The sequence below is a fragment of the Myotis brandtii genome, unplaced genomic scaffold, assembly GCF_000412655.1.
Source record: "Myotis brandtii unplaced genomic scaffold, ASM41265v1 scaffold411, whole genome shotgun sequence".
In the NCBI taxonomy this organism is placed as follows: Eukaryota; Metazoa; Chordata; class Mammalia; order Chiroptera; family Vespertilionidae; genus Myotis; species Myotis brandtii.
The window spans coordinates 613,164-639,617 of record NW_005365804.1 but is presented as its reverse complement, the minus strand read 5'-3'; the positions used below and the strand labels follow the sequence as shown (position 1 = coordinate 639,617).

At 52.9% G+C, this 26,454-nt stretch overlaps 3 protein-coding genes across 10 annotated transcripts in view; 1 reads left to right on the top strand and 2 right to left on the bottom strand.

The window, feature by feature from the left end:
- The window catches only part of LOC102261496 (gamma-glutamylaminecyclotransferase-like), a 22,934-nt gene extending 21,775 nt beyond the window's left edge, over positions 1–1,159 (top strand). For 4 of the 5 annotated variants that reach the window (XM_005873499.2, XM_014545535.1, XM_005873498.2 and 1 more), the window contains exon 3: positions 60–1,159. In XM_005873499.2, coding sequence (XP_005873561.1) covers positions 69–530 — 462 coding nt within the window. In that variant the 5' untranslated portion in view covers positions 60–68 and the 3' untranslated portion in view covers positions 531–1,159. Of the gene's footprint in view, positions 1–37 lie in introns of all 5 variants that reach the window. The other variant, XM_014545533.1, reaches the window with a different exon arrangement.
- A 6,061-nt stretch (positions 1,160–7,220) lies between these two features.
- Positions 7,221–15,178, bottom strand: SLC38A7 (solute carrier family 38, member 7). 4 transcript variants are annotated; one of them, XM_014545529.1, is made up of 9 exons: positions 15,100–15,178; positions 14,365–14,578; positions 12,940–13,317; positions 11,569–11,767; positions 11,214–11,358; positions 10,276–10,374; positions 9,593–9,650; positions 9,260–9,374; positions 7,221–7,508 (listed from the first exon to the last, which is right to left on the bottom strand). In XM_014545529.1, the coding sequence occupies exons 3-9, from the start codon at positions 13,207–13,209 to the stop codon at positions 7,357–7,359; spliced, it is 1,038 nt and encodes a 345-aa protein (XP_014401015.1). In that variant the 5' UTR covers positions 13,210–13,317; positions 14,365–14,578; positions 15,100–15,178; the 3' UTR covers positions 7,221–7,356. The 4 variants fall into 4 exon arrangements, with proteins under 4 accessions (XP_014401015.1, XP_014401012.1, XP_014401016.1 ...); XM_014545526.1 differs by having other exon boundaries at positions 15,091–15,175; XM_014545530.1 differs by having other exon boundaries at positions 14,378–14,578; positions 15,091–15,175.
- Positions 15,179–19,590: 4,412 nt separating this feature from the next.
- GOT2 (glutamic-oxaloacetic transaminase 2, mitochondrial) overlaps positions 19,591–26,454 on the bottom strand; it is a 10,811-nt gene continuing 3,947 nt past the window's right edge. Inside the window, exons 3-9 of the mRNA XM_005873492.2 lie at positions 25,437–25,496; positions 24,750–24,911; positions 24,418–24,522; positions 23,118–23,268; positions 22,493–22,658; positions 21,594–21,744; positions 19,591–20,803 (exon numbers count right to left, since the gene is read on the bottom strand). Of these exons, the coding sequence (XP_005873554.1) occupies positions 20,681–20,803; positions 21,594–21,744; positions 22,493–22,658; positions 23,118–23,268; positions 24,418–24,522; positions 24,750–24,911; positions 25,437–25,496 (918 nt within the window). The 3' untranslated portion in view covers positions 19,591–20,680. The remainder of the gene's footprint in view (positions 20,804–21,593; positions 21,745–22,492; positions 22,659–23,117; positions 23,269–24,417; positions 24,523–24,749; positions 24,912–25,436; positions 25,497–26,454) is intronic.

Genomic DNA, 26,454 nt, shown 5'->3' with positions numbered 1-26,454 from the left:
GGCTAACCGAGTTCCCAGATCGGCTTATTCGGCGGAGGCCTGGCTCATTCTGCCTCCAGGCCTGCCCGATGGCCGACGTGTTCGTGTACGGGACCCTGAAGCGAGGCCAGCCCAACCACAAGGTCCTGCTGGACGCCACCCACGGCTGCGCCACCTTCCGGGGCCGGGGCCGCACGGTGGAGCCGTACCCCTTGGTGATCGCCGGGCAGCATAACATTCCGCGGCTGCTGAACCTGCCGGGGCGCGGCCACCGCGTGTTCGGAGAGATCTACGCTGTGGACGAGCAGATGCTGCGCTTCCTCGATGAGTTCGAAGGCTGCCCCGACCTGTACCAGCGCGTGCGGGTGAGCGTCGCGGTGCTCGAGCCGGAGGGCGTCTCCGAGGAGCCCCCGGCCGCCGAAAGGCGCCTGCAGTGCTTCGTGTACATCACGGCCACCTACCCGCCCGAGTGGGCCCAGCTCCCGCACCTCGACAATTACGACGTGCAGGGGGCGCACGGGCTCCCCTATCATCCACGGGAAAACAGATAAAATCCCAAGGAATGCTCCCTAGCCAGGGGACACACAGAGCCCTGAGGATAAGATCACCCCAGCGTGGTCTGCACGCACTGAATGCAGAAGCCCAATGATGTCCTTTGAAACAAATATTTGTAAAACTCCATCTGTGGGAAAAGAAAGACTCTCTTTTACTGTCAGCCAATTTCCTAGATAATTTTGACATACCAATAACAAGATTGTGCCCTTAAATCTATCCATCCCATACGGCTTTATTGCTTGCTGCTTAAAGAGCATTAGGTTTTTGAAGGTACTGGGTAAGACAAATTTAGGATTTTAATTCCCCTAAATGGCATTTCAGGAACTCATATGTTATCATACTTTTCTTGCTTCTCTGTCTGCTTTGCTTTAATCTGAAGATGACATTTAAAATGAATGTGAAGACTTTGTGTTGCAGCTAGATTTTAGCAGCCCTACTCTATTGATTCTGACCTGTATAGCACCAAGAAAAAAAAATGCTAAGCTGATCTTGGATGTCTCAGTGTAATAAATAATAAAAGAAACTCAAGAAAAGCATGCTGCATTTTAGAGTAGTTTTGGAGGACATACAACATTTTTCTTCACAATTTTCAGATCAAGCTTATTAAAGAGACTATTAAAGATGATCATTTAAAATTAAATGTTTTAGAAAATCAAATATATATATAAAAAAAAGAACTCAGTATGCGGGTTAAAGATGGAGAAAGCACCGCCTTGTCCTCCCAAGGGGAAACTAAGTTTTCATATTTCTTCTCTAAACATGGATTTCTGGCTATAAAACACTCTGTCATTGTCATGAGCTTTATTTTTTAAAGAATATTTTTATTGCTTTCAGAGAGGAGGGGAGGAGACAGAAATATCAATGAGAGAGAATCATCCATTGGCTGCCTTCTGCACCCCCCCACTGGGGACCGAGTCCACAACCCGGGCATGTGCCCTGATGTAATCTCCTGGTTCATAGGTTGACGCTTAACCACTGACCCACCCCGCTGGGCGTCATGTGCTTTCTTTACACTGGCTCCCCTTCTCCCCGGGAGGTAATAAGGTCAGTGGTTACCATTCTACTTTAGAGATCCGGAAACGAGCCCAGAGAGGTGATGCGCGACTAGCCCAGAGCTACTTGCCGGCAGGCATCACACCATCGAGGTGGACTGGCTGGGAGAGTGACCCCAGGGCTCCCCGAGATGTGGTGCTGGTGCCGACGTGGGGGCTGTAGGTTCCTGAGCTTGCCTTCTGGGGTCCGCTGAGAGCGCCTGTCACTTGTTCGTCCACGTATGGAAGAGGCTGTCTGGCTCGTTTTACTACCTGTGTGTCCCTGGGCCAGCTATTTAACATCTCCCAGCTTCCGCTCCTTCATAGAGTTGTAGAGACCCACTGAGAATGATGAACCAGGAGGCCACGGTTCGATCCTTAGGGCACATGCCTAGGTTGTGGGCTCAATCCCAGTGGGGGTTTTTTAAAAAAATGTATTTTATTGATTTTTTACAGAGAAGAAGGGAGAGAGATAGAGAGTTAGAAACATCGATGAGAGAGAAACATCGATCAGCTGCCTCCTGCACATCCCCTACTGGGGATGTGCCCGCAACCCAGGTACATGCCCTTGACCGGAATCGAACCTGGGACCTTCCAGTCCGCAGGCCGACGCTCTATCCACCGAGCCAAACCGGCTTCAGCAATAAAAACATCTTTAAAAAAAAAACATGACTAGGCCCTGACCAGTTTGGCTCAGTGGATGGAGCGTTGGCCTGCGGACTGAAGGGTCCCGGGTTCGATTCCAGTCAAGGGCATGTACCTTGGTTGCGGGCACATCCCCGGTGGGGTGTGTGCAGGAGGCAGCTGATCGATGTTTCTCTCTCATCGATGTTTCTAGCTCTCTGTCCCTCTCCCTTCCTCTCTGTAAAAAAATCAATAAAATATATTTTTAAAAAAACCACATGACTGGGATTAAAAAAACAACACTTGTAGTTTCCAACTCGGTAAAGAGAACAGGATGGTGCCCATTCCTGAGACAGGGGTTATAGACAATAAAGCTAGAAGGCCCTGCCTCACCCCATCCTCCACCTTCACCCCTCCCCACCCCACCTGTCAGCAGTGGCCCGGACTCTGTCCCCAGCACCAGACACAGGCCACGCAGCTCAGTAGCACAAGCTCCTCTTTATTAACCACCTTCCCTGGTCTGAATGTGCCCGAGTAGAAAAGAAACAGTAAAATGTCCCAGCAGGGAGGGTCGGGGCTCCTGAGTTTGGGCTGAGAGGCCGGATTCCAGCCCCTTTCCCAGAAGGATGCTGTGTAATGACTCCCTTACCGCACTCCACCCCTGAAATCCAGCGTCAGGAGGCTGAGCGGCCATGCTGGCTGGGACACCCTCCCGGCCTTGTCAGGGATGGGTGCTGGCGGGCCTGGTGAGGTGCAACAGGCTGGGCTGAGAGGAACCAGCAGAGGGGCTCCGGCCCCAGGGGCCGGGAGGTGAGGAGAGGCAGGTCCCCAGTGTGGGGGCTGGGCAGAAGCCTATGGGGCCTCCCGCCAGCCTGATTCCTAGATCTCACTGCCCTGACTGGTGGTGATGGGGTCCCCATACCTGGCCCAGGACAGAGGTTTGGGGCAGGAGGGGCCGGGGAAATGCTGGGCGTTCCGGGCACGGGAAGCCCGATGGGAATGTGCAATGGGAGAAGGGCCCCCCTCACCATGCCTGGGGCACAATCCAGGTGTGACCTCGGTGTGACTGGGTGGAGCTGAGAAAGTTGACAAGGGAGGGTTTGGCAGCCCGCCCCCCAAAACTTATGTGAGCAGGAGATTGAGCTACATAGACAAATGGGGTGGGGGGTGAAGAAGGGATGGGGTGGGGGAAGGGCAGACAGGATCCAGGTTGAAAGTTCCAGGCTGGCGGAGCTGCCTTCTCCTGCTGCCCAGCCAATGACAGCTCGGCACCCTGCGTGCCCCTGGGCTACCCTGGCAGGGGAGGCAGAGAGCAGCAGTCATCGGAGGAGAGGGTAGCAGGCAGGTTCACCTTGACCCTGGCCAGCCCAGCCTGCACAGGTCCGGAAGGTCCCCAGCCTTCTCCATCACCCACTTTTGTGCCTCTGAAAAGAGGGGTCCATCTGGAATCTGAGAGAGAAGCACCCCTCCTCTCCCCACCGCCACGGGGAAAGCGAATGGAGGCGGAGTGGGAGGCGGAGTGCTCACAGCACCGAGGCACGGGACGGCCCCTGGTCCCTGGCTGAGCCGGGCGGGCACCGTTTGTAAACATAAGACTTGGTGACGTCTGGGGATGGAGGAGGAGAGGGACGCCTGGACCCTGAGGTTTGGGGAGAGACACTCGGTGAGGCCCCGAAGCCTCAGGGAATGTCAGTCAGCTGTGGGAAAGAGGGCTGTGGGCTCACCGTGGGCCCAGGAGGGAGTGGGCGAGGCACGGACTCTACCTGCCTCTGTGCATCCGTGTGAATTCAGCGCTACCTTTGGGACTGGCCGGAGCCCAGAGGAAGCCACTGCTGGCTGGTCCGCGGACAGACGGAGCAGGTGTGAGTCCTGGGGAGGGAGCACGGCCCCTGCTCTGTGGAGAGGACACCCCTATTTCTCCAGAGGGAAGTCATGCTGCTGCCTTCTCCTGAGACCTGCTGAGCCTCTTCACCGTGGGCTCCAGGACTGGAGGAGCTGAGAGCTGGAGGCAGCGGGGAGGCTCCTGTGGCCCCCCTCCCACCAGCCAGGGCCCCGCCAGGACTGGGGGCAGGAAGGGAGCCGGTGTGTTCAATTCCCAGTCAGGCCTCATGCCCGTGCTGCAGGCTCCAGACCGTGGGGCCCGATTTCAGCCCGGATCCGTCCCTGGAATCATCCCACCAGGAGAGGGGAATGATGCCTGAGTCAGCGTGGCCCCGCAGCTCTGAGATGGGTTCCTGGGTGCAAGGGAGGCCGTGGTTATGCCAACAGATCCACGAAGACGGCGTTGGCTGTGGTCTGGCCGAAGATGAAGGCTCCCAGGGTGACTAAGAGGACTCCGTAACTGACCAGCGCCCACCAGCTGTAGGCAGAGGGGGAGGCAGGCCTGTCAATCAACCCACCCGTGACTCTGCAGACTTCGATACACACACACACATTCATCACCATAATCACCTACACCAGCGGTCGCCAACCTTTCAGACCTCACGGACCACCGATTGGCGACCACTGACCTAAACCACTTCTCCTGTGGGTAGAGCCCTTCCTACTTCGCAAGGACTTTTCATACAAAGGTGTGCGCTGCCAGGTGTATGACCCCTAATCCACAGGTAAGGAGACCAAGACCTAATGGGATGGACTGGTCATAGGAGGTCAAGGGCAGGACCAGGATGAGAATGTGTGTCTTCTGACGGAAAGATGTTTTGGGGAAAAGCAGGTCACGGTGTGAGCCATTTCATTAAAACAAAATAAACAAAACAGCTCGGCCAGCGTGGCTCAGCTGCTGGGCGTTGACCTATGAACCATGAGGTTGCAGTTCAATTCCTAGTCATGGCACATGCCCGGGTTGTAGGCTCCATCCCCAGTAGGGGGCCTGCATGAGGCAGTCGATCCATGATGTTCCTCTCCCATCAATGTTTCTTATCTCCCTCTCCCTCTCCCTTCCTCTCTCTCTAAAAATCAATAAAAACATATTTAAAAAACAAACGAAAAACACACTAGACCCCAAATCCCATGTGTCTGTGTACACATATTCACAGCTGTGTGCACACAGACAGGCACACATGCAGAGTCCGGGAGGGCGCAGACCCTGCTGGGACATGGAGCTGGGGTGGGGGAGGAGGGATTCCACTCTTCTCTCTGAAGTCCTTCAGGAGTGCTTGCACTGTCCTAGCTAACACATTACCCATTTTTTAAAAGGAATTTTTAAAAAGTCCCGTTTTTCAAAGTGGGCAAGTCTCCTGACCCCTGTGACTTTCAGGCCCCCTCGAAGGCTCCCTCCCGTGTAGCGCCTCCCCTGAGGACAAGGCTGGCGCTGCTTTACCTGGCTGGCTTGACCTCCTCCATCTCAGACAGTTTGGCTTGAATGAGGCACAGCCCTGGAAGAGAAGAGGCGGCCCCGAGAGCTTGGCTGGGCCCCTTCCCCGGGCCCAGCTCCCCCCTTACCAAGAGGCAGCGGTGGATGGAGAAAGGCCTGTTGGCTTTTCAAGATACTCCACCTCTGCCCCCACACCTAGCCCGAGGCCTGGCATGGGCTCTCCCAGGAGACGCCAGCACCCACAGGCACACCGTGAGCCGCGTGCAGCACTCGGAGCTAACGGGGCAGCACGCCCGGGCCCTTCCTGGTGATTGATGAGCGGACGTGGCCCCCTTGCTCCGCGCCGAGTGGCAGGGGCTGTCAGGGTGGAATAAACTGGGTACAAGTGGCACTCATGGCTGGGCAGGTGGGACAGCTTCCCAGGGACCTGGTGGCAGACCCGTCTGACACTTAGGACTCCCGGCTGAGGGGCTCAGAGGCTCCCCTGCTCACAGTCCCCCCACCCTGCACACACAGAGGGGCTCAGAGGCTCCCCTGCTCACAGTCCCCCCACCCTGCACACACAGAGGGGCTCAGAGGCTCCCCTGCTCACAGTCCCCCCACCCTGCACACACAGAGGGGCTCAGAGGCTCCCCTGCTCACAGTCCCCCCACCCTGCACACACAGAGGGGCTCAGAGGCTCCCCTGCTCACAGTCCCCCCACCCTGCACACACAGAGGGGCTCAGAGGCTCCCCTGCTCACAGTCCCCCCACCCTGCACACACAGAGGGGCTCAGAGGCTCCCCTGCTCACAGTCCCCCCACCCTGCACACACAGAGGGGCTCAGAGGCTCCCCTGCTCACAGTCCCCCCACCCTGCACACACAGAGGGGCTCAGAGGCTCCCCTGCTCACAGTCCCCCCACCCTGCACACACAGAGGGGCTCAGAGGCTCCCCTGCTCACAGTCCCCCCACCCTGCACACACAGAGGGGCTCAGAGGCTCCCCTGCTCACAGTCCCCCCACCCTGCACACACAGAGGGGCTCAGAGGCTCCCCTGCTCACAGTCCCCCCACCCTGCACACACAGAGGGGCTCAGAGGCTCCCCTGCTCACAGTCCCCCCACCCTGCACACACAGAGGGGCTCAGAGGCTCCCCTGCTCACAGTCCCCCCACCCTGCACACACAGAGGGGCTCAGAGGCTCCCCTGCTCACAGTCCCCCCACCCTGCACACACAGAGGGGCTCAGAGGCTCCCCTGCTCACAGTCCCCCCACCCTGCACACACAGAGGGGCTCAGAGGCTCCCCTGCTCACAGTCCCCCCACCCTGCACACACAGAGGGGCTCAGAGGCTCCCCTGCTCACAGTCCCCCCACCCTGCACACACAGAGGGGCTCAGAGGCTCCCCTGCTCACAGTCCCCCCCACCCTGCACACAGGGAGGGGCTCAGAGGCTCCCCTGCTCACAGTCCCCTCACCAGCTCCCGGAGCCAGACCCCTGACTGGGTGGATGGGGCGAGCCTGTTCCTCTCTGTAAAGGGGCCCGGCAGCGATCTCGGGACTGCCTGGGGACTGGATGGGGGTGAACGTGCAGGGCTTAGCACCCTGCCTGGCCCAGGACGTGGTCACCGGGGGAACCGATTCTATTCTGAAAGGGAAGGGCCTGGAACACCCAGAAGGCTGGTATTCAGGAAAGGATCTGGACTAGAGGTTCTTAGAGGACTGGGGGAGGTGGGCAAGACCCGGCTGGGGGTAGGCACTGACTTTTCCCCGTGGGCTTCAGTTTCTCCTTCTACAAACAGGGTCCATACAAGGTCAAAGGACCCCGGGATAAAGGGTTATCAGGGGCCCCGAGGGCGCACCCCCGTGGGCAGGGGCTCACCGGCCACAGAAGTGCAGGATGGAGTAGGAGGTGAGCACGCTCAGGATGATGAAGGCGCGCGCCACGGCCACGGCCACGTCGTTGGAGGGGTAGGACAGGAGCACGTCGGGGTCCACAGACGCTCCAAAGGTCAGGAAGCCACAGATGCCTGAGGGCAGGGATCAAAGGGCCGGGAAGGCGCCACCCTGGCAGGGGAAGGCGGAGGGACTGCCCACCGCTAGGTGGGACATCAGACAGGGAGGGCGTTGGAGCAGCTCTGCAGGCTGAGGGTGGTGGACTGGGGTCAGAGCCTCCTCCCCTGGCTTCTCACGGCTGCCCCCACTGCCACCTCTCTGATCTCACGCTGCCCGCACGTTCCTCTCAGAGCCAGCTCTTCATCCGACCACTCAGGCCTCGGCTCCATCTCCCCTCTCTAGAGACGCTTCCCCACCTGGCCTGCCCACAATCGCCCACCCCCAGCACTCTCACATCAGCCTATTTCCTTCAGAGCCCACGTTCTCTCTGAATTCTTTCTTTCCTTTCCTTTTTTTGTAAAAATATATTTTATTGATTTTTTACAGAGAGGAAGGGAGAGGGATAGAGAGTTAGAAACATCGATGAGCGAGAAACATCGATCAGCTGCCTCCTGCACACGCCCCACCGGGGACGTGCCCGCAACCAAGGGACATGCCCTTGGCCGGAATCGAACCTGGGCCCCTTCAGTCCGCAGGCCGTCGCTCTATCCACTGAGCCAGACCGGTTAGGGCTCCTTTTCTTTTTTAACTTATGATCTGCTTCTCCAAGCAGAACACAAGCCCCAGGAGGACAGGGCCTGCCTGGTTCTTGGCTGTGTCTTCAGAGGCAGAGGCCCCAGAACCGCCTGTGGAGGAATCACTGGGCCATCCTCCAGGTCTCCCAGCCCTGCTCCCTATCCCAGCCGTGCCCCACAGCACCCACAGCCATCTCTCACCGACACACCTGCCTGCGACACTTTCGCTCTGGCTCCCAGCAATCCTCTAGGCCCAAGGGGACCTGGCCCTGTCGCCCACCCCACCTTGCTCCACCCCAGCCACACACACCTTTCATCGGTCCCTGCTCAAGGACTCGGCAGTTTCTGGTTCCTCTGCCTGGAATGCTCTTCCTCTGCCCCTTCTAACTCTGACTCCGTCCCATCATGTGGGCCTCCCCAAATGCACCCCCTCAGAGAGAAGTCTTCTGTGAACCATCCCCCAAAGGCGCCCCTCCCAGTCCCACTCACATGTCCCCTGTTTCACTGTGGCCCTCAACTGTCTGAAATCCCGGATTCCTGCTTTTCTCTCCTTAGACTCTCTCCTACTTGACCAGCGGTTCTCAACCTGTGGGTCGCGACCCCTTTGGGGGTCGAATGACCCTTTCACAGGGGTCGCCTAAGACCATCGGAAAACACATATATAATTACATATTGTTTTTGTGATGAATCACTATGCTTTAATTAGGTTCAATTTGTCACAGTGAAAGTACATCCTGCATATCAGATATTTACATGACGATTCATAACAGTAGCAAAATTACAGTTCTGAAGTAGCAACGAAAATAATTTTATGGTTGGGGGGTCACCACAACATGAGGAACTGTATTAAAGGGTCGCGGCATCAGGAAGGTTGAGAACCACTGTACTAGACCGTCCATTCCACGAGGGCGGGGCCAGGCCTACCTATCTCCACGGCATCCCCCATCTGAGAATAGCTCCTGGCACTTACCAGGCAGAGCTGCTGAATGAATGGATGAACCCGTTCCTCTCATTTGGGCCGGGGGAGGCCCAGGGCAGCCCAAGTTCAAGCCAACGCCTACAGAAGGGTCTGACATGCTAAGGGTGCAAGGCCGCCCCCGGGAAAGCTGGGCTGGAGCGCTGAGGAACGGAGGGAAGGCGGGAGTGCTCACCTGTGCCCATGTACACGGCGAGGGCTATGACCATGGCGGCCGTCACCACCCCGCCCCAGGTCTTCACCTCGGGCTGCCGCATGCTGTTGAAGATGGGCACGCTGCTCACGTGGCACTGTCAGGGCGAAGGTCACAGTTATCCTGGGGAAGTGACCTCACCCCCCCATTTCCAGAGGGCGGTACCTTGGAGACAAAGACCACAGGGACAAGGGGCGAGTCCTGGGGTCCCCTCTCCATCCTTCCTCCCAGGATCCCCCATCCTGCCCGTGATGTGGGCTCCATCCCAGGGTGGGGAGTGAGCTAAGGGGGCCGCAGGGACCTGGCAACTGGCACCTGAAATCCAAAGCAGATGGTGGGCATGGCATTGAACACGGCCATCCAGGAAGCTGGCCTGTGGATCAACACAAGAACGTGCTGCCTGGGGATCCCACACAGCCACCAACTCCCCCTCCTCCCGTCATGCCCTTACTCTTCCTCCAGCCAACCATGGCCTCCACCAGTGAGCCTTCTATACACTCCACCCACAGAAGTCTGGGAACGGGGAGAGGACACATCTCCATTTCACAGGTCAGTAAACTGAGGCCCTGCAAGGCCCTCCTGGGACCGAAATCCAGAATTTCTGGCTCCTACACCGGGGCTGTTACTTTTTTTGGTTTGTTCCTTTCAAAAAAATGAAACTTTTTTTTTTTTAAATGACCTAATAGATCCATCCTCATGTAGAAGATACAGAAATTACAGAGAAGCACAATTTGGAAAAATGTGTAGCTCCACCCTGGCAGGCTCCACAGCCGTTGGCTCAGTGGTTGGGTGTTAGTGCAAACTCTCTCCCGTCTCTGGTTCTCACTTCCCTTCAGCGGAGAGAGATGAGGACCGCTTGTTCCTACAATGACCGATGCGCCAAGGCCAACTGAGCCTTAAGACGAGCACCTGTGTGGCCTTTCGATGTCTGACTCGGCACCTTCTGGGGCCCAAGCAGCCGATCCTACCCCATGTGTCTCTTGGGGGTCCGCACCCACCTGGTCAGGATGTCCCCCGGGGTCATCTCCTTATCCGGCCAGATGTACTTGATGATAACGATGGCAGTGACGTACCAGGTGCCCACGACGCTCAGGAAGCTGCGGGAAGCATGGACGGAACTCCTTCCTCCCCAGCCCCAGCCGCCCTTTCTCTGCTCCCACCCCAGGGGCATCTACCCTTCGTTCTAGTGACCACAAGTGTCTACTGAACGACTTGGGGGGCTATTTCCAGCAAAGACTCCAGAAATGCATGAGAAAGAAGTTTTGGAGAAACTGGCCACAGCCAGGAGGGAGCTGGACCCCACAGGGGACCAGACTGGCATTTCTGACCATCAGGAAATGCACTGGCTCAGCTCCAGCGCTCGGAGGGCTGGGCTTCAATCAGAGCAGCCCACACGTGGCGAGGGCTGCAAGGAGGGCCCTTGAGAACTAGGAGATACCGGAGGTAAAAGGGTTGGAGGTACAAATACTGGAATGTCGACATGACAGGGGACCTTGGAGACAGCTGAGTGCGACCCTGCCGATTACGGATCGCAGGAAACAGCTTTTCAGACCCTGAGTCAGGCAGCCAGTCTCCTCCCTTCATAACAAGCTACGTGGAAGATGCTGCCCGGGTGGCAATCCCAACTGATCAAAAGTCCCATTCTCTCCGGGAAAGCTAAGGTCCAGGCCCGGAGGCTGCCTTTGCCCTCTGGTTGCCACCTGTCCCTTTGACAAGGACACTGAATATCCCACTGATGCTCAGGGCCACTGTCTCCCTTTGCTGCTGACAGGAAGGAAAGTCTTCTGCTGGAACCCGTGCAAGCCCTGGCCGGCCAGCCTTGCCCGGTCTTGCCGCCCCAGGAGGGCATGGAGGTGGCATGGAGGACAGGCGCTCCCTGGCAGCCCTTGGGTCTCCAGGGTTCTGTCTGGCCCAGGTTGGGGTGGGGCCTCCGAACCTGGCATACTTCTGGAAGCCGATCTCCCTGGGGATGGAGAGGGGCAGGATGAAGAGGAAGGCGGTGAGGCTGATGGTAAACTTGCGGTCCGTGTACCAGGGGCTGCCACCGGCCCCCTCAGGCTCCTTTGCCAACACAGCTATAACTGCACAGGGAGGAAGGAGGGAACGTCAGGCCAGGCCACTGCAAGGTGCGGCCCTCCTGCTCCGCTGGGCCTCGGGGCTTCCATCTGTCTAATGGGCCCAGCAGCCGGGAGGAGGATTCCCAGGGGAAGGTGTTCCATGCCCTTTCCCTCCACCCCTAGGACTCCCAGGGTCAAGGGGGAGGGATGAGGTGGCTACAGAGGGAGCCTCACTTTTGTCCTGCTGGTCCCCAATGATGATGAGGAAGGCGATGCAGGTGCCGAAGGTGTAGATGGCAATGGACACCTCGCACAGCACGCCCGTCAGCTTGCCACACACAGCCCACACCACCTCCTGATAGGTCCGCTCGTTGCTGGCCTGGGAGCAGTAGGCGAGGATGACGAGGCCGCTGATGATGAAAACCAGCATGCCCTGTGGGCAGGGGCAGAGCAGGAGGGTGTGGAAAAGGCCTGGCAGCAAAGGACAGCCTGGTTTTGCTCAGTATTTACGGGGCCAGTGCTCAAAGCTGGTTTGGCATAGAGACCTCATCTTGCAGGGCAATTTTTAAAAATATATTTTATTGATTTTTTACAGAGAAGAAGGGAGAGGGACAGAGAGTTAGAAACATCGATGGGAGAGAAACATCTATCAGCTGCCTCCTGCACACCCCCTACTGGGGATGTGCCCGCAACCAAGGTACATGCCCTTGACCGGAATCGAACCTGGGACCCTTCACTCCGCAGGCCGACGCTCTATCCACTGAGCCAAACCGGTCAGGGCATTGCAGGGCAATTTTAATAGATTACTGGAGACTTGAGATTTTCTTTAGAAACAAAAGGAGCTTTGTGGAAAATTTCAAATGCACACAAAAGTAGAAAGACTGGTATAATGGACCCCCATGTCCTTATCACTCAGCTTCAAAAATGATCAATTCATGCCCAATCCTGTTTCATCTATTCTTTCACCCACTCTGGATTATTATTTTTTTAAAAAATGTTCTCTCTCTTTTGTAAAAATATTTATTTATTTATTTTAAAGAGAGAGAAAGGGAGGGACGGGGAACACCACGCAGGCCGGGGTGGCCCGGGCGGTGGGGACGGAAAAAAAAAATAAAGAGAGAAAGGGAGAGGAATAGAGAGATAGAAACATCGATAAGAAGCCCCCTACTGGGGTCAAGCCTGCCATCTGGTCACATGCCCTGACCGGGAATCAATTCAGTGACCTCTTGATTCATAGGTCGATGCTCAATCACTGAGCCACACGGGCCGGCTCTGTATTATTTTGAAGAAAACACAAGTTCTCATATCACTTCATCAGTACTATTTCATGTAGTTCTAAAAGATAAGGGCCTCTTTTTTAAACATAACCACAAGACTGTTAAGTATGCAATTGATGTCAAATTTCCCTGATTGCTCGCAAGGCTTTTGAAGCCTCATCTGGGCTCAGAGGAAAGAATGCTGGGATAGATGGGTAACATCTGCCCTGCGTGAGGGTGGGGACAGTGGTAGCTCTGATCACCCCTCATCCAGAGCCTCCCTTTTGAGGCAAAGAGGCCAGACTCCCCAGCTAAACTGCATTCCTGCCCTCTAGTCCCGCACACTCACCATCTGCAGGGTGACGCCCGCGGCCACGCCCCCGGCGGTGCTGAAGGCTGCTGGGAAGTTGAGCAGTCCCGCCCCCAGGCAGGCGTTGACTACAATGAAGATGGCCCCAAACGAGGACGTGGTGCCTCTGCTCAGACTTTCAGGAGAGGCCTCCCCCTCACTCTTCGGGTCCGAGTCCACACAGGGACTCTGCAGCAGACGGGCCCGCTCCCCAGCATCCGTGCTGAAGCCCCACTCGCCAAGGTCACTGTTGATGCTGACCTGGGCCATGGCCCTGACAGCCCCCTTCCGGCCGGGTCTGCAGATTCTGCCTCACCACCACATCCCCTGTTCAGAGCTGTTCTCCCAGGAGGCCTGTGGGCTCTGGCTCTTCTCAGCCTAGACAGGAAAGGCAGGTACTACTGTTATGCCAAGGTGGGCACAGAAAGGTAAAACGACTTCCCCAAGATCAGATGGCTGGGGCTGGAGCCCAGGTGCACCTGTGTGCAGAATACTGCACTGGGGGCAATAGTGTGGGTGGCAGAGACAGAAATAGGTCAGAGGCAAATCCTGCTTGCTTCAGGCTTACAGACGCATGGGGTACATAAGACAAACATAAGAGAGAGGGGTAGTAACATGTCGGCATTAGAAAGAGGCCATGTATGGGCAAGAGTGTCATGGACATATCTCATTCCATCCTTACGACAGGGGTCATGGGGCTTGGAGAGATCAAATCAGTGATCCAGGGTCACATGTTAGCAAGTTGCAGAGTAGGGTTTGGATACCGATCTGTCTGCCTTCCCAGCCTGTTTCCACACCGCGGGGTTCCAAGAGCAGCCCTCACTCAGAACCAGCACACGGCCCTCCAGCCGAGTCTGGATTCTCCATAGCTTCTGAAGTCCTTCAAAAGTCAGGCCAACTCTCACTCATCTCCCACATGACTCACCTAACTACTGCCCACCCTAGAGCCATCCCCTCTGATGCCCTCAACATGCCAGGGGTTCGAATGGCAAAGGAGGCCCCCTGGGTGGAAGTCAGATGGTTCCCATTGCTCCTCCTGGTCCTGGTCCAACAAAGTCGGGAATGGTACACTCACAAGAGGGAGAAAGGAAGGTGATGATGCTCTTAGACATCAGTCACCATGCATGCAACCAAGACACCAGCCCCAGAGGAAGTATCCCTCTGCTGGCTCCAACTCCAGAAAGATCAGCCAGGGGACACCCATCCAGACACTCGGCCAAAAAATCAGAGCAGTGAGTAGCAGAGGGAGAGTCTTGGGCTCCCAGGCCCCCAGGCTCCCAGCAGAGCTCCAGACAGAGCCCCGCAAAGCTAGTGCTGCCAGAGCTGTGACCTCCCTCTCAGCCCTGCTCACGTCTCAGAACAGGGGTGTAAGATCGCTCAGCCGTCCCTCCCCCCAGTTACTCAGCTCCATCCTCCCCGGCTTACCTGCTGTTCCCACCTGATAAGGGCTACGGTGGAGGGGGTGCTGCTCCTTACAGCTCCTTCTCCCCAAACGCCTGGGATCTGATTCTCCTCTCTTCTCTCTCTCTGGCCCCAATTTCTTCTTTTCTCTTTGCTAAAAGCCCGCCGTCAGCAGAGTGATGAGTTTGAGCTGTTTTGTGCTGGTCAGCAAATTGAGGCGAGCTGAGCCGCTCCGACTCTAAGTCGTAGAAAGGAGCACCAACCAGGTCAGTCAGGTAAACAGGCGCACGGAGGGAAGACGCTGGGCTAAAGTCACAGCGGGCAGCCGGCAGAACCAGAACTAGGAGCCTGGCGCCCTCGGGGAGCTGGCATCACTGCAGGAGGCCCCTCGGTTCCCAAGCGGAGCGGGACCCCACTCCAGCCCGCGGCTGGATCCCCGAAATAGGAGAGGTGGGCTCACTGGGAGGTGGACCAGGGCGCACCCCGCGCGGAGGGGATGGCCCCAGGCATGCAGTGAGGCGAGTGGGCTGCTGTGGGGTAAACTGGGCGGAGGCACCGAGATTTGATCCGGGCCTAGGACTGGGTGGAGACTGGGCAGGAACCGGCCAACCGAGGGCGGCCGTGGGACCAAGGACGCCGGGCTTCCGATCGCCCTGCGGGGAGTGGGCAGGGCTCTGCTGTGATCGGGGGTTTGGGTACCTGGGGACCTAAAGCTCCCACCCTCCAGCTTTTCTACTTTCAGCCACCTACCCACGGTACCTTATGTCCCAGCCGGCTGGGGAGACACGTGAACAGAGGTCACGTGACAGTCGGGCTACGGAGCGCGGGGCACTCTGGGAATTGTAGTTTCCGCAGGTAGTCTCCACGGTATGTGTGTACTGTTCTGGTTTGCTTAACTGGTCACTTGTTGAAGGCTGTCTGAGCTGTTTGCAGGTTTTAAAAGCAATCGTTTTTTATTTTTGAGCTTTATGCACTTTATCCTAAAATCGATCCTTTAAAAATGTCCAATACACCTGGCAGGCGTGGCTCAATGGTTGTGCATTGACCTATGAATCAGGAGGTCATGGCTCAGTTCTGGTTCGAGGCACTTGCAGGGGTTGTGGGCTGGATTCCCCGTGTGGACGTGTAGGTGGCAGCCAATCAATGTTTCTCTCTCATCATTGATTTTTCTCTCTTCCTCTCCATTCCTCTCCGAAATAAATAAAAAATATATTAGAAAATAAAAGAAATTGAAAAAAAAGTCCAATACAGTGGTTTTTAGTATATTCATAGTTTTGCAACCCTAACCATTATCTAATTTCAGCATTGTTATCACTCCCCCCACCAACACACCCTGTAACCATAAGTAGTCAAACACCCCCCACCCCCCATTTCCTCTCCCCCAAGCCCCTGGCACCACTAACCGTCTACTTGGTGTTTTGGATGAGCTGTTATCAAGTTTCATCCATGTTGGAGCATATTGGTACTGCATTCCGTTTTATTACTAAACTAGAGGCCTGGTGCATGACATTCGTGCACTGAAGGGGGGGATCCCTCAGTCCAGCCTGCGCCCTCTTGCCGTCCGGGACCCCTCGGAGGATGTCTGACTGATGGCTTAGGCCTGCTCCCTGCCTAAGCCATCAGGCAGACATCCCCTGAGGGGTCCTTAGCACTGCCACTGAGGCAGGAGAGGCTCCCGCCACCACCACTGTGCTTGCCAGCCGTGAGCCCAGCATCTGGCTGAGCAGCGCTCCCCCTGTGGGAGCTCACTGACCACCAAGGGGCAGCTCATGTGTTGAGTGTCTGCCCCCTGGTGGTCAGTGTGCATCATAGCAAGCAGTCATTCCCCCGTTCAGTCGATTTACATATTGTGGGGAGTGAGCCTAAGCTGTCAGTCGGACATCCCCTGAGGGCTTCCGGACTGCGAGAGGGCGCAGGTCGGGTTTAGGGACCCCCCCCTCCCCAGTTCATGAATTTTGTGCACCAGGCTTCTAGTATAGGATAATATTCTATGCTATGGCTATACCACATTTTATTTATCCATCAGTTGATTGGACATTAGATATGTTTCCACTTTTGGGCTATTGTGAATAATGCCGCTATAAACACTCATGGACAAGTGTTTGTGTGGATGTGTGCTTTCTTTTGTCTTGGGTAAGTGTATAGAGTGGAATTGCCGGGTCAGACAGTAAGCGTATGTTTAACTTTTTGAGAATTGCTGGACTGTTTTCCAAAGCAGCTCCACCATTTTACATTCCTATCAATATTGTGTGAGGGTCCAATTTCTTCACATCTTGATGATCCTTATTATATTCTGTCCTTTTCATTACAGTCATCCTAGTGGGTGTGAAGTGATTCCCATTATGGTTTTTATTTGCATTTTCCGGATGACTAATGATTATAGCATCTTTTCATGTGCTTTTTGGCCATCAGTGTGTCTTTGGAGAAATGTCTATTCAGATACTTTTCCCAGTTATTAGTTGGGTTATTTTTCTTGTTATTCTTGAAGTGTGTTCTTTATATATTCTGGATACAAATTCTCAAGATTTAAAAAATTTCTCTGGCTGGTGTGATGTACACCAAAAGCTGGTGGGTTCAATTCCCCGTCAGGGCACATACCCAGCTTGTGGGTTCCATCCCTGGTTGGGGCACGTGCAGGGAGCAATCAATTGATGTTTTCTCTTATGTTGATATTTTTTTCTCTCTCTCTCCCTTCCCTCCTTCCTCTGAAATCAATTAAAAAATTATAAGATTAAAAACATTGATTTTAGAGAGAGACTTGTTCCACTTATTTATATGTTGTTTGACTGTTGTACATACACATGTGCCCTGACTGGGGATTGAACCCACAACCTTGGCATATCTGGACAACTCTAACTAAATGAGCTACCGGGCCAGGGCTTCTCGAGTTTTATAAGATTATCATTTAAAAAATTAAAAAAATTATCTTCTATTTATTAGATGCAAACCAATAATTTCTATGAAAAGAACTTCCACAGCCCATAAGGAAAAAGGTTAAAAAAATTCTCAAGCTGGTTGAGTGAGCTGGGCTTTGATCATGTAGATGGAAGCCTGAGGCAGTTTAGTCCAATAGTAACCCAATGGACCCAACCGATCAGGTGTTTCTGAACCTCCTAGAAAATTTTCTCTTTTTATTATTAAAAGAACAAAATGACTCCCAAACCTTATCTCAGACATAAAGTCAGAATGTCCAGAGATAAGGCTAGGGAAACAATATTTTTTTAAAATCCAGATTTGGAAACTATTCTACTTTGAACTATAATAAACAGAGGCATGCCTGCTCAGCGTGGCTCAGTGGTTGAGCATCAACCTATGAACCAGGAGGTCACGGTTCAATTCCTGGTCAGGGCATATGCCCAGGTTGTGGGCTCAGTCCCCAGTGGGGGGCATGCAGGAGGCAGCCGATCAATGATTCTCTCTCATCATTGATGTTTCCATCTCTCTCCCTCTCCCTTCCTCTCTGAAATCAATAAATATGTATTTAAAAAAGAAAACAAACAAACAAAAAAGAGAGGCTATTCTGAGCAAATTACCTCCTTCATTGAGTGGATGAACATGAGCATATTCAACCCAGACTAGAAAACTAGGATAGGGTTGAAGGCAAACAGTCTGAACTGCTGAGAAAAACACACCCCACGTGACTGTGTTTGGTGAGGAAAGGGACTTAGTCCAGGGTGAGCTGGCAATACCTGTGGTTAAAAATAACGAGGTCAGCGGGTGGTCAGGTTCCCTTTCCTGCTGTCTTGGTGGCCAGCTTTCAACCATGTGGTTCCATCAGGGAGACTTAAAGCTGCTTCTCCTAACCTGGGCAGTCAGTCCCTGAACGGCGCAGCCGAATAACATGCTGTTTTAAGATACTTTCCCAGACATTCAGTCAAAGTCCATTCCAGGAAGCTCACTTACTTATCCATTTACCACCTTGGTGTATCCGTTCCCAACAGGGACACAGAAGAGCTGGGGTCAGGAACAAGCCTGCTGTGAACCATGCCCCCCAGGGAGTGAGCAACAAGAGGGAACGAGCAAGCTAAGCCCGCTGCCCTCTCCTCGGGGCCTGACCTCTGCTCCATTGCCGGCCTGGCCCGCCTTGAATGGCTCCTAGCACTAAGCAGAAGGGGACAGCGTAACCTTGATGCCAAGCAGGCGCCATTGCTCCATGTCTGCTAAAGAGTAGATGACTTTATGGTAGAGGTTGCAAACTGGTGACCTATTGTTTGCATCTTGCCTGTAAATCATTAAAAAAATTGAATCAGGCCAGGCCAGCGTAGCTCAGTGGTTGTTGACCTATGAACTAGGAGGCCACGGTTCAATTCCCAGTTGGGGAACATGCCCGGGTTGCAGGCTCGAGCTCCAGTATGGGGGAGTGCAGGAGGCAGCCAATCTATCTCACCATTGATGTTTCTATTTCTTTCTCCCTCTCCTTTCCTCTCTGAAATCATTAAAAAAATATTTTTAAAAAGTTGAATCAGTTGCCAACTTTTAAGCATCAATAGATGTTCCAGAAAAGTAGGATTGTGGTCCAGCTGGTATGGCTCAATGGTTGAGTGTTGACCTATGAACCAGGAGGTCATGGTTCAATTCCCGGTTGGGGTCCATGTTTCAGGTTCAATTCCCTGCACCAAAAGGTCACCAGTTCAGTTCCTAGTCACGGCACATACCCAGGTTGGGGTTTCGGTCTCCATATGGAAGACAGCTGATCGATGTTTCTCTTTCACATGGATGTTTCCCTCCCTCTCCCCTCCTTTCTCTCTGAATTCAATAAAAACATATATAAAACAGGATTTGTTATTTGAAAAATGGAAGACGTGCCATCCTGGACTTTCATTCTCACAGCACCTCTCACTTCCCTATTTCTCATTACTGGGGATGAGGGTCTGTCCCCAGTGGTCATCTTACATCCAGGTGGCATCACTTTTAACTTTACCTTCATTGTTTAGATTACCTACCTCACTCCCAGAGCTATCTGAAGCTGCCACCTCCCCTCCATCTCCTCCGCTCCCTGCTGACACCCACAGATCCTTTGAGGTACTCCACTTGTCCCCCACGGTCCAATGGATCATATCTACATTTCCAACATCTTTGGACTAGACAAGCTGAGTGAGAGCAAGACAAGGATGTGGCTTTAGTTTACATTCAGAACAGCTCACACACCCATTGGCTCATGGTCAGCTGGACATGACTTCAGAGTTCTGGGATATACACCCACTCCTGCCCTTTCCTCCCATTAAAGAGAAAATATAACATAGTCGACAGTGGTTGGGTCGCAGTAACTTTATTGTAACAGAGAAACCAGGCTGCAGTAAGTCTACATGATTAGAGTAGGTGGTGGTGATCTTTCTAAAGGGTGAATGAAGCCCGAGCCCAGCTGGAAGCGCACGAAGGTTAAAACCAAAACCTGAATATCCTCCTGCCTGGCTCAACCCCATCACCCGACCTGGGACGGGAGACGAGTGGCTGCACAACACTGCACTATGGTACGAGGTCCAACTGGGCAGAGGCGACATCCCGGCGGGAGACAAGCAATCACGGAAGAGGACGCTGCAATAATCTGTTAACCATTCTCCACTATTCTTTGTTGAGAGAGGTGAGGGTGTGGGGTGAGCAGTAAATTTTGTTCTTCATTCTTCAGATGAGTAAGTGCTACAGGGTGGGGTTGATGGTCATCAAGCAGTAGAAGAGGGTGAAAATCTAGGCTGGTTATAGATCTTTGCGCCTATGGAGAAGAGCAGCGCCGATAGAAGAGAAGGGAACAATGAAATGCCCACAAATAAGTACCAGAAGCAGAGCCTTCTTGCTCTTTTTCTTAAGTAAGACCGGAAACAGCATCTTTTCGTGTTCCTTGTTGCGGTGGCAGCCAACGCGCTAGCTTTCACGAAGCTCGGTTTCTGCAACGTGGTCTGTTGGTGAGGCTGCTCAATCCGGGAGCACAAATGTGAGGCTGACCATGATGGCTGGAGCCAGGTCTTCTCACAGAGGCTCGAATACGTGGCATCGACACCATCAGGTGCTTCGGTTAAAGCTTCTGGAATATTGCAATGGTGTGATTGATAGGTTTTTGGCTATGACGTTCTTGTACATGTAAACTCTTTCGGAAAAGCTGGAGGTACACAGATGAGGGAGATTTTGGTTTAGAGCCACAAAGTTCCACGCACCAGCCATTGATGCCTCTGCCTAGTTCCCTACAAGTCCTTTGCCGAGAAACCATTCCATCGCTGAGTTTTAAGTACTGTGGTTTAAAGAAGTGATCCGCCCACCACCACCCACCCTCCCTCTCCCTCCGTGTGCAGCCCACAGCAGCAGAGGTCGGCAGGGAGGTTGTCTCTGTTTCCTCTCATCAGGGACATTACTTGGTGACCTGGTGAATGGCATGGGCAAGGTAGCCCACGTTGCCGGAGGTGACCCCTGCCACGGAGATGCGGCCGTCCTTTGTCATGTAGACCGAGAACTCCTTGGTCAGCCGCTCCACCTGCAGAGAGAAGAATGCTTGGGCATGTCCAGCTCACACGAGTGTGTGTGTGTCGCCAGCCCTGGCCTGGCACAAGAGCCACGTGTTAAGATAGAAAAATAGCCGAAACCGGTGTGGCTCAGTGAATAGAGCGTCAGCCTGCGGACTGAAAGGTCCCGGGTTCGATTCCAGTCAAGGGCATGTACCTAGGTTGCGGGCACATCCCCAGTAGGAGATGTGCAGGAGGCAGCTGATCGATGTTTTTCTCTCATCGATGTTTCTGACTCTCTATCTCTCTCCTTTCCTCTCTGTAAAAAAATCAATAATAATAAAAAAAAGATAGAAAAATAACAGAGGCTCTGTGTTTTTTTCACTTAAACCCTACTCCCAGAATTTGGTGTGTTAGCTTAGAGTGAAAGGAAGGAAAGCCACTTTAAAATAGGGTGATGAATTCTGAGGAGGAATAGGTGAAAAAAATGTTAGAGTCAGCATTTGCAGGAAAAACAGATGCAGGATCCAGCTGTGGATCAGCTGTTTCTAATTTTCAGGTCCCTGCTTGTTCTGGTCTCTCTTAGAGAAGCAGTGGTTATCTGCTTTATAAAAAACGATGAAGACAAGTCCTGCTTTTTGGAAGTTTGCACCTCCCGGAGGATGCAGATAGGTAAATGACTAATAAAAAACAAAGCAGAATGAATGCTACATACATACTTCATGTCCCTAAAAGCCTCCAAAATGACTGTTTTCAGGGTAATCCTGAATAGGTAGGTGCCCTAGGACTGAGTAACTGGTCTGCTACCGAGAGTCCACTCACCTGCTCGGGCTTCAGTCCTGTGAAACAAAACATGCCAATCTGGTCGGTGATGTGCTGCCAGTTGTGGGAGGAGCCCTCCTTCTTGAGGTTGGAGACCAGCTGGGTCCGCATGCTAATGATGCGGTCGGCCATGCCTTTCACTTCCTGCAACCTGTAAAAAGCCTGGGATGCAGCTCAATTCTGGCCAAGTCCCGTTAGATAGGCCACAGCTCACAGCATTTTCATCTTCCTTGAGTACTCCCTAGTGGACCCTAGTGTGCCCCTGACTGAGTCATATGCTGGTCCAGGAAGAAAAAACTATTTTATAGCATTCTGTTTTATACCCAGCTGGCATGGCTCAGTGGTTGAGCGTTGACCTATGAACCAGGAGGTCATGGTTAGATTCCTGGTCAGGGCACATACCCGGGTTGTGGGCTTGATCCCCAATGGGGGGCATGTGATGGATGATTCTCTCTCATCATTGATGTTTCTCTCTCTCTCTCTCTCTCTCTCTCTCCCTCTCTGAAATCAATAAAAAAAAGATTAAAAAACAAACAAATACTGAGTAACACTACCTTAGAGCTCAGGTGCCAAGGTATTCAGATGGTATTAAAATAAAAACAAAACTATGATTTTCTTCAGGAAGTTTTCCTCTGTAAGGTACTTCAATATGAACTTGAATTTACTTAACCTGGAGATGATGGAATAAAAGGAAATACCATCTTTGCATTATGCTTGTCTCTTCCAGGGAAAGACCCATGTATTTACTGGAAAGTACTAACAAAAGGCACTCTTCTCTCCCTGGCCCCTTCCACATGTGGTAGCTGTGTGATGCTGGGCGTCACTAGTGGCTGATTATAAACAAGCTTTGAAGACTTAGTGGGGGGAAGGGGGTGGCTGGGGCGGCGACGTGTCTTTACCATTGCTTTCGCAGATCGGGGCTGTTCAGAACGGTGGAGGCGATCCGGGCCCCGTTGACAGGAGGGTTGGAATACATGGGGCGAATCAAGATCTTCAACTGTGACTCCACCTTTTTGGCCTCATCAGCATCTTTGCAGACCACAGTGAAGGCTCCCACACGCTCACCTGAAAAGAAAGAATGGATCTTGTCTAGTTCTATCGAAAGCAAATCATGATTAAATGTGCTACCCATTAGCTGTTTCCAATAGAAACACCACAAAAATAACTCTTATAAGTAAAAAGTTTTTAGCAACCAGGATGGTGAATCCGAGTACAACAGAAAGGTGAATACTCAAGAGTGTTTAAAGGTCTCTTTCTCTTGCATCCATCTTTGTGGCTCATGGAACAGTCACTGTTTAGAGAAGCAGTAATCAGTTTTCTTTGCTGGGAAAATTCAAGGACACTAAAGAAGATGTGGCTAAGATCAGTACAATCCATTTCACCTGTCTTTCCTCTCTGGGGAAGGAGGGACAGGGACAACACACACATACACACCCACACACGCAACCCCACACCTGTGTGGCACCCCTCCCAGCACTTCCTCAATGTCATCAGAACACACGCGCACTGGGTCCTTCACTTTACCGTATAAGCCCATGTTCTTGGCATAGGACTGGCAGAGGCAAACATTAATGCCCTGTTCGATGAAGTGGCGCACAGCCCAGGCATCCTTGTTGCCATCGCCGCTGGCAAAGCCTTGGTAGGCCATGTCGAAGAACGCAAAGAGGTTGTTTTTCTGGAAGGAAAAGAGAAGATGAAAGCTTCAGGCAGCCCCTCTCAAGATGCCCAGATGGTCACTGGGCTTACGGGGACCAGGGACCAGGCCCGCCTCACAGAGAGAATCAACACAGTCTCCTCCCCAGGCAGCCTGACAACGTTTCCGTTTCCTAAGAGTTCAGATATCAATGTGCATTTCTTTACTCCGGTTGGTATGGTCCCTCACGAAGACACTAAGAAAGGAGAATCTTAATCTCCATCTCCCCAGGCAGCTGCTTAGTCAAACGGGAAGCTCGTTTTAGGCCCTGAGTGGTTGGGAAATTATTCCAGTTTAGTCAGCACAGGATCAGCATCAGCCTTTCTGGAGCTAATGTCACCCTGGCAGACTCATCTTATACCCGGGGCTCAGGGGCCAGCCATGTCAGTGCCATCTCATCCTGAAAGTGCTCTCCGGATGCTGCTTCTCTCTCATTCTGTTTGCAGCTGAGGTCTGACAGAATGTAAAGGAAGGGGAACCAAAAGGAGTGACAATGGGGATGCAGGCGACAGGAGTATCTTCCTCCCTAGGAGTTCTGACCCCATGAGTGACAATGGCGATGCCGAGGGAAGTGGCAAGGATAGGAGGGGACATGAAAAAGGATGAACAAGTTTAACCACTGACCAGGACAGCTGGAGACCCCACCAGCAGATATGTGGGGCCAGTGGATGCCTACTATACAGGCCAGGCAACGACAAAGTTTTATCATAATTTCCTAGACCTTGCTCATGTAGCATCAAGTACAGAATTGTTAATCTCGCAAATGCAGAGTTCTTTCCTGGCTATTAATAAATGTGTGGACCTGGCCGGTGGGGCTCAATGGTTGAGGGTTGACCCCTGAACCAGGAGGTCATGGTTCGATTCGCAGTCAGGGCATATGCCTGGGTTGCAGGCTCCATCCCCAGTAGGATGGTGTAAGAGGCAGCCAATCAGTGATTCTCTCTCTTTACTGATATTTCTCTCTCTCTCTCCCTCCCTCGTCCTCCCTCTCTGAAATAAATAAACACATTTTTTAAAAAAGTGTGGAAATTTCACGTGGACTCCCGGCAGTTGTCACTGTTCAGCTGTTGCCAGTGGTGCACCGAAGGCTAGTTACCACACAGAACTGTCACCAGTCAGCTCGGCCCTCACCTTCACCACGGAGGCTATCTCCTTCCACTGCTCGGGGCGAGGGTCCACGCCCGTGGGGTTGTGGGCACAGGCGTGCAGGAGGAGGACACTCTGCTGTGGCATTTTCTAAAAAGACAAACAACCATGAGATCGCTTTGCAGCTTGACAAGGAGACAATTTTCCCGACATGCCACAGGGTCACTATTACTTGGTAAATAACAAAAAGAACCCAAGGTCTGGAGTTGGCTCATCCTCCGTATTTTACGTCAGGTGTTGAGACCACGCTGGGCGACCTCAAGTCTCCACAAGGAGGTTTATTCCCCCCCCCCCCCCCCCCCCCGAGCCACACTTACGGAAATGTCCTCCATGGCGCCCGTGAAGTCAAAGCCGCACGTCTTGGGGTCATAGTAGCGGTAGCCCTGCAGCTGCATGCCAGCGTCCCTGAAGATGGGCGTGTGATTCCCCCAGGTCGGTTTGGGCAGAAAGACTTCTCGGCTGAACTTGAAAAATCTTTGCTGAGAGATGGGATGAAAGGGAATGAAAAACGGATGAACGGGGAGGCGAAAAAAGTTGATCTATTTTACGGAAAAGACGTTTTTCTCTCCTGAAACACAGCTCCTCTCCCTGAGTGAGAGCCAGTACTGACTAAGCAGCGAGACTGCCTGGGGGAAACCCGGGCTCTGACAGTTACACGGCCGTGTGGCCAAGCACCTACCGGGGCCTCACTTTCTTCATCTGTAAAACGGTGTTAACTGAACCTCCTTCAGAAAGATCAACTGAGTTAAAATATAAAAGCTTCTAGTAACAGGACGTGCTCAATAAATTATATTCATTATTATTATACTGTCTTACTATAATTATAATGTCTTTGTGATTTCTTCTAAGTACTTTAATTTTTAACCCCTGAGTTCATTTATCAGGGAATGAGAAGTCTTCCAAGGTTGTGGAGACAGGAAGTCTACGTCTGAGTAAGTAAACACACATGCGGTAGAAAACCCTGTCATCCTATAGCTCTTTGCTGACGAAATTTCCAGACTCACCAGAAAGCTGGCTCCGATCCTTAAGGCCCCGGTTCCAGAAATGGTCTGCACGGTGACATACTGCGGGAGAGACACGAGGTCAGTGAGGCCCCACTCCCGTAACTCAGCAGAGCAGAGGCCAAGCGCACAGAGGCTGACGATACCCCCAAATGAGCACCAGGAAATGAGAGAGCGGCACTGCTTCATTTCCCCATTTGCTAAGCCACAGACTGACTGGACTCTCCTCATTGGTTCCCCACAGGGCGGTCTCTTCAGTTTCCAACAGCCCTGCTGATGCAGAAGCTAATTCCTTACAGCCTGTTAGTAGCACCATCCCTTATATGAGACTTTCAGGACACAAAACCCCCACCTCCCCAGTGGGGGGAAAAAGGACACTAAGAACAGTTACCACATTTAAACATTATTGTAGAAGTATACAAAATGGAGTGACTCTGAACATCAAAGGTCCTTGAAAAGTACCTTAGACTAACAGTACTACATATCAAAGGTTGTCCAAGAGGCTCCTTTTTTTTTTTCTTTTTTTAAAATATATTTTTATTGATTTCAGAGAGGAAGGGAGAAGGAGAGAGAGAGAAACATCAATGATGAGAAAGAATCATTGATTGGCTGCCTCCTGCATGCCCCCTACTGGGGATTGAGCCCACAACCGAGGCATGTGCCTTTGACTGGAATCGAACCCAAGAAAGACCCCTCAGTCTGCAGGCTGAAGCTTCATCCACTGAGCCAAACCAGCCAGGGCTGGGTGCTATTTTCCTACCTGCTGGGGTCCATCCCCAGCAGGTCCAGGGGTCCCCAAAGGTGTGGACGGAGTCGGCAAAGAAGGGATGACACGGAGGTAGCATTCAGGTGATCATCATAGCCAGGTTCCTCTGGCCAGGTTCTAGCCAGGTTCTGTCCAGGTTCTCTTGCCATGTTCTGTCGCCAGGTTCTAGCCAGGTTCTCCAGCCAGGTTCTGTCTAGGTTCTCCAGCCAAGTTCTGTAGTCAGGTTCTGTCCAGGATCTTTTGCCATGTTCTCTC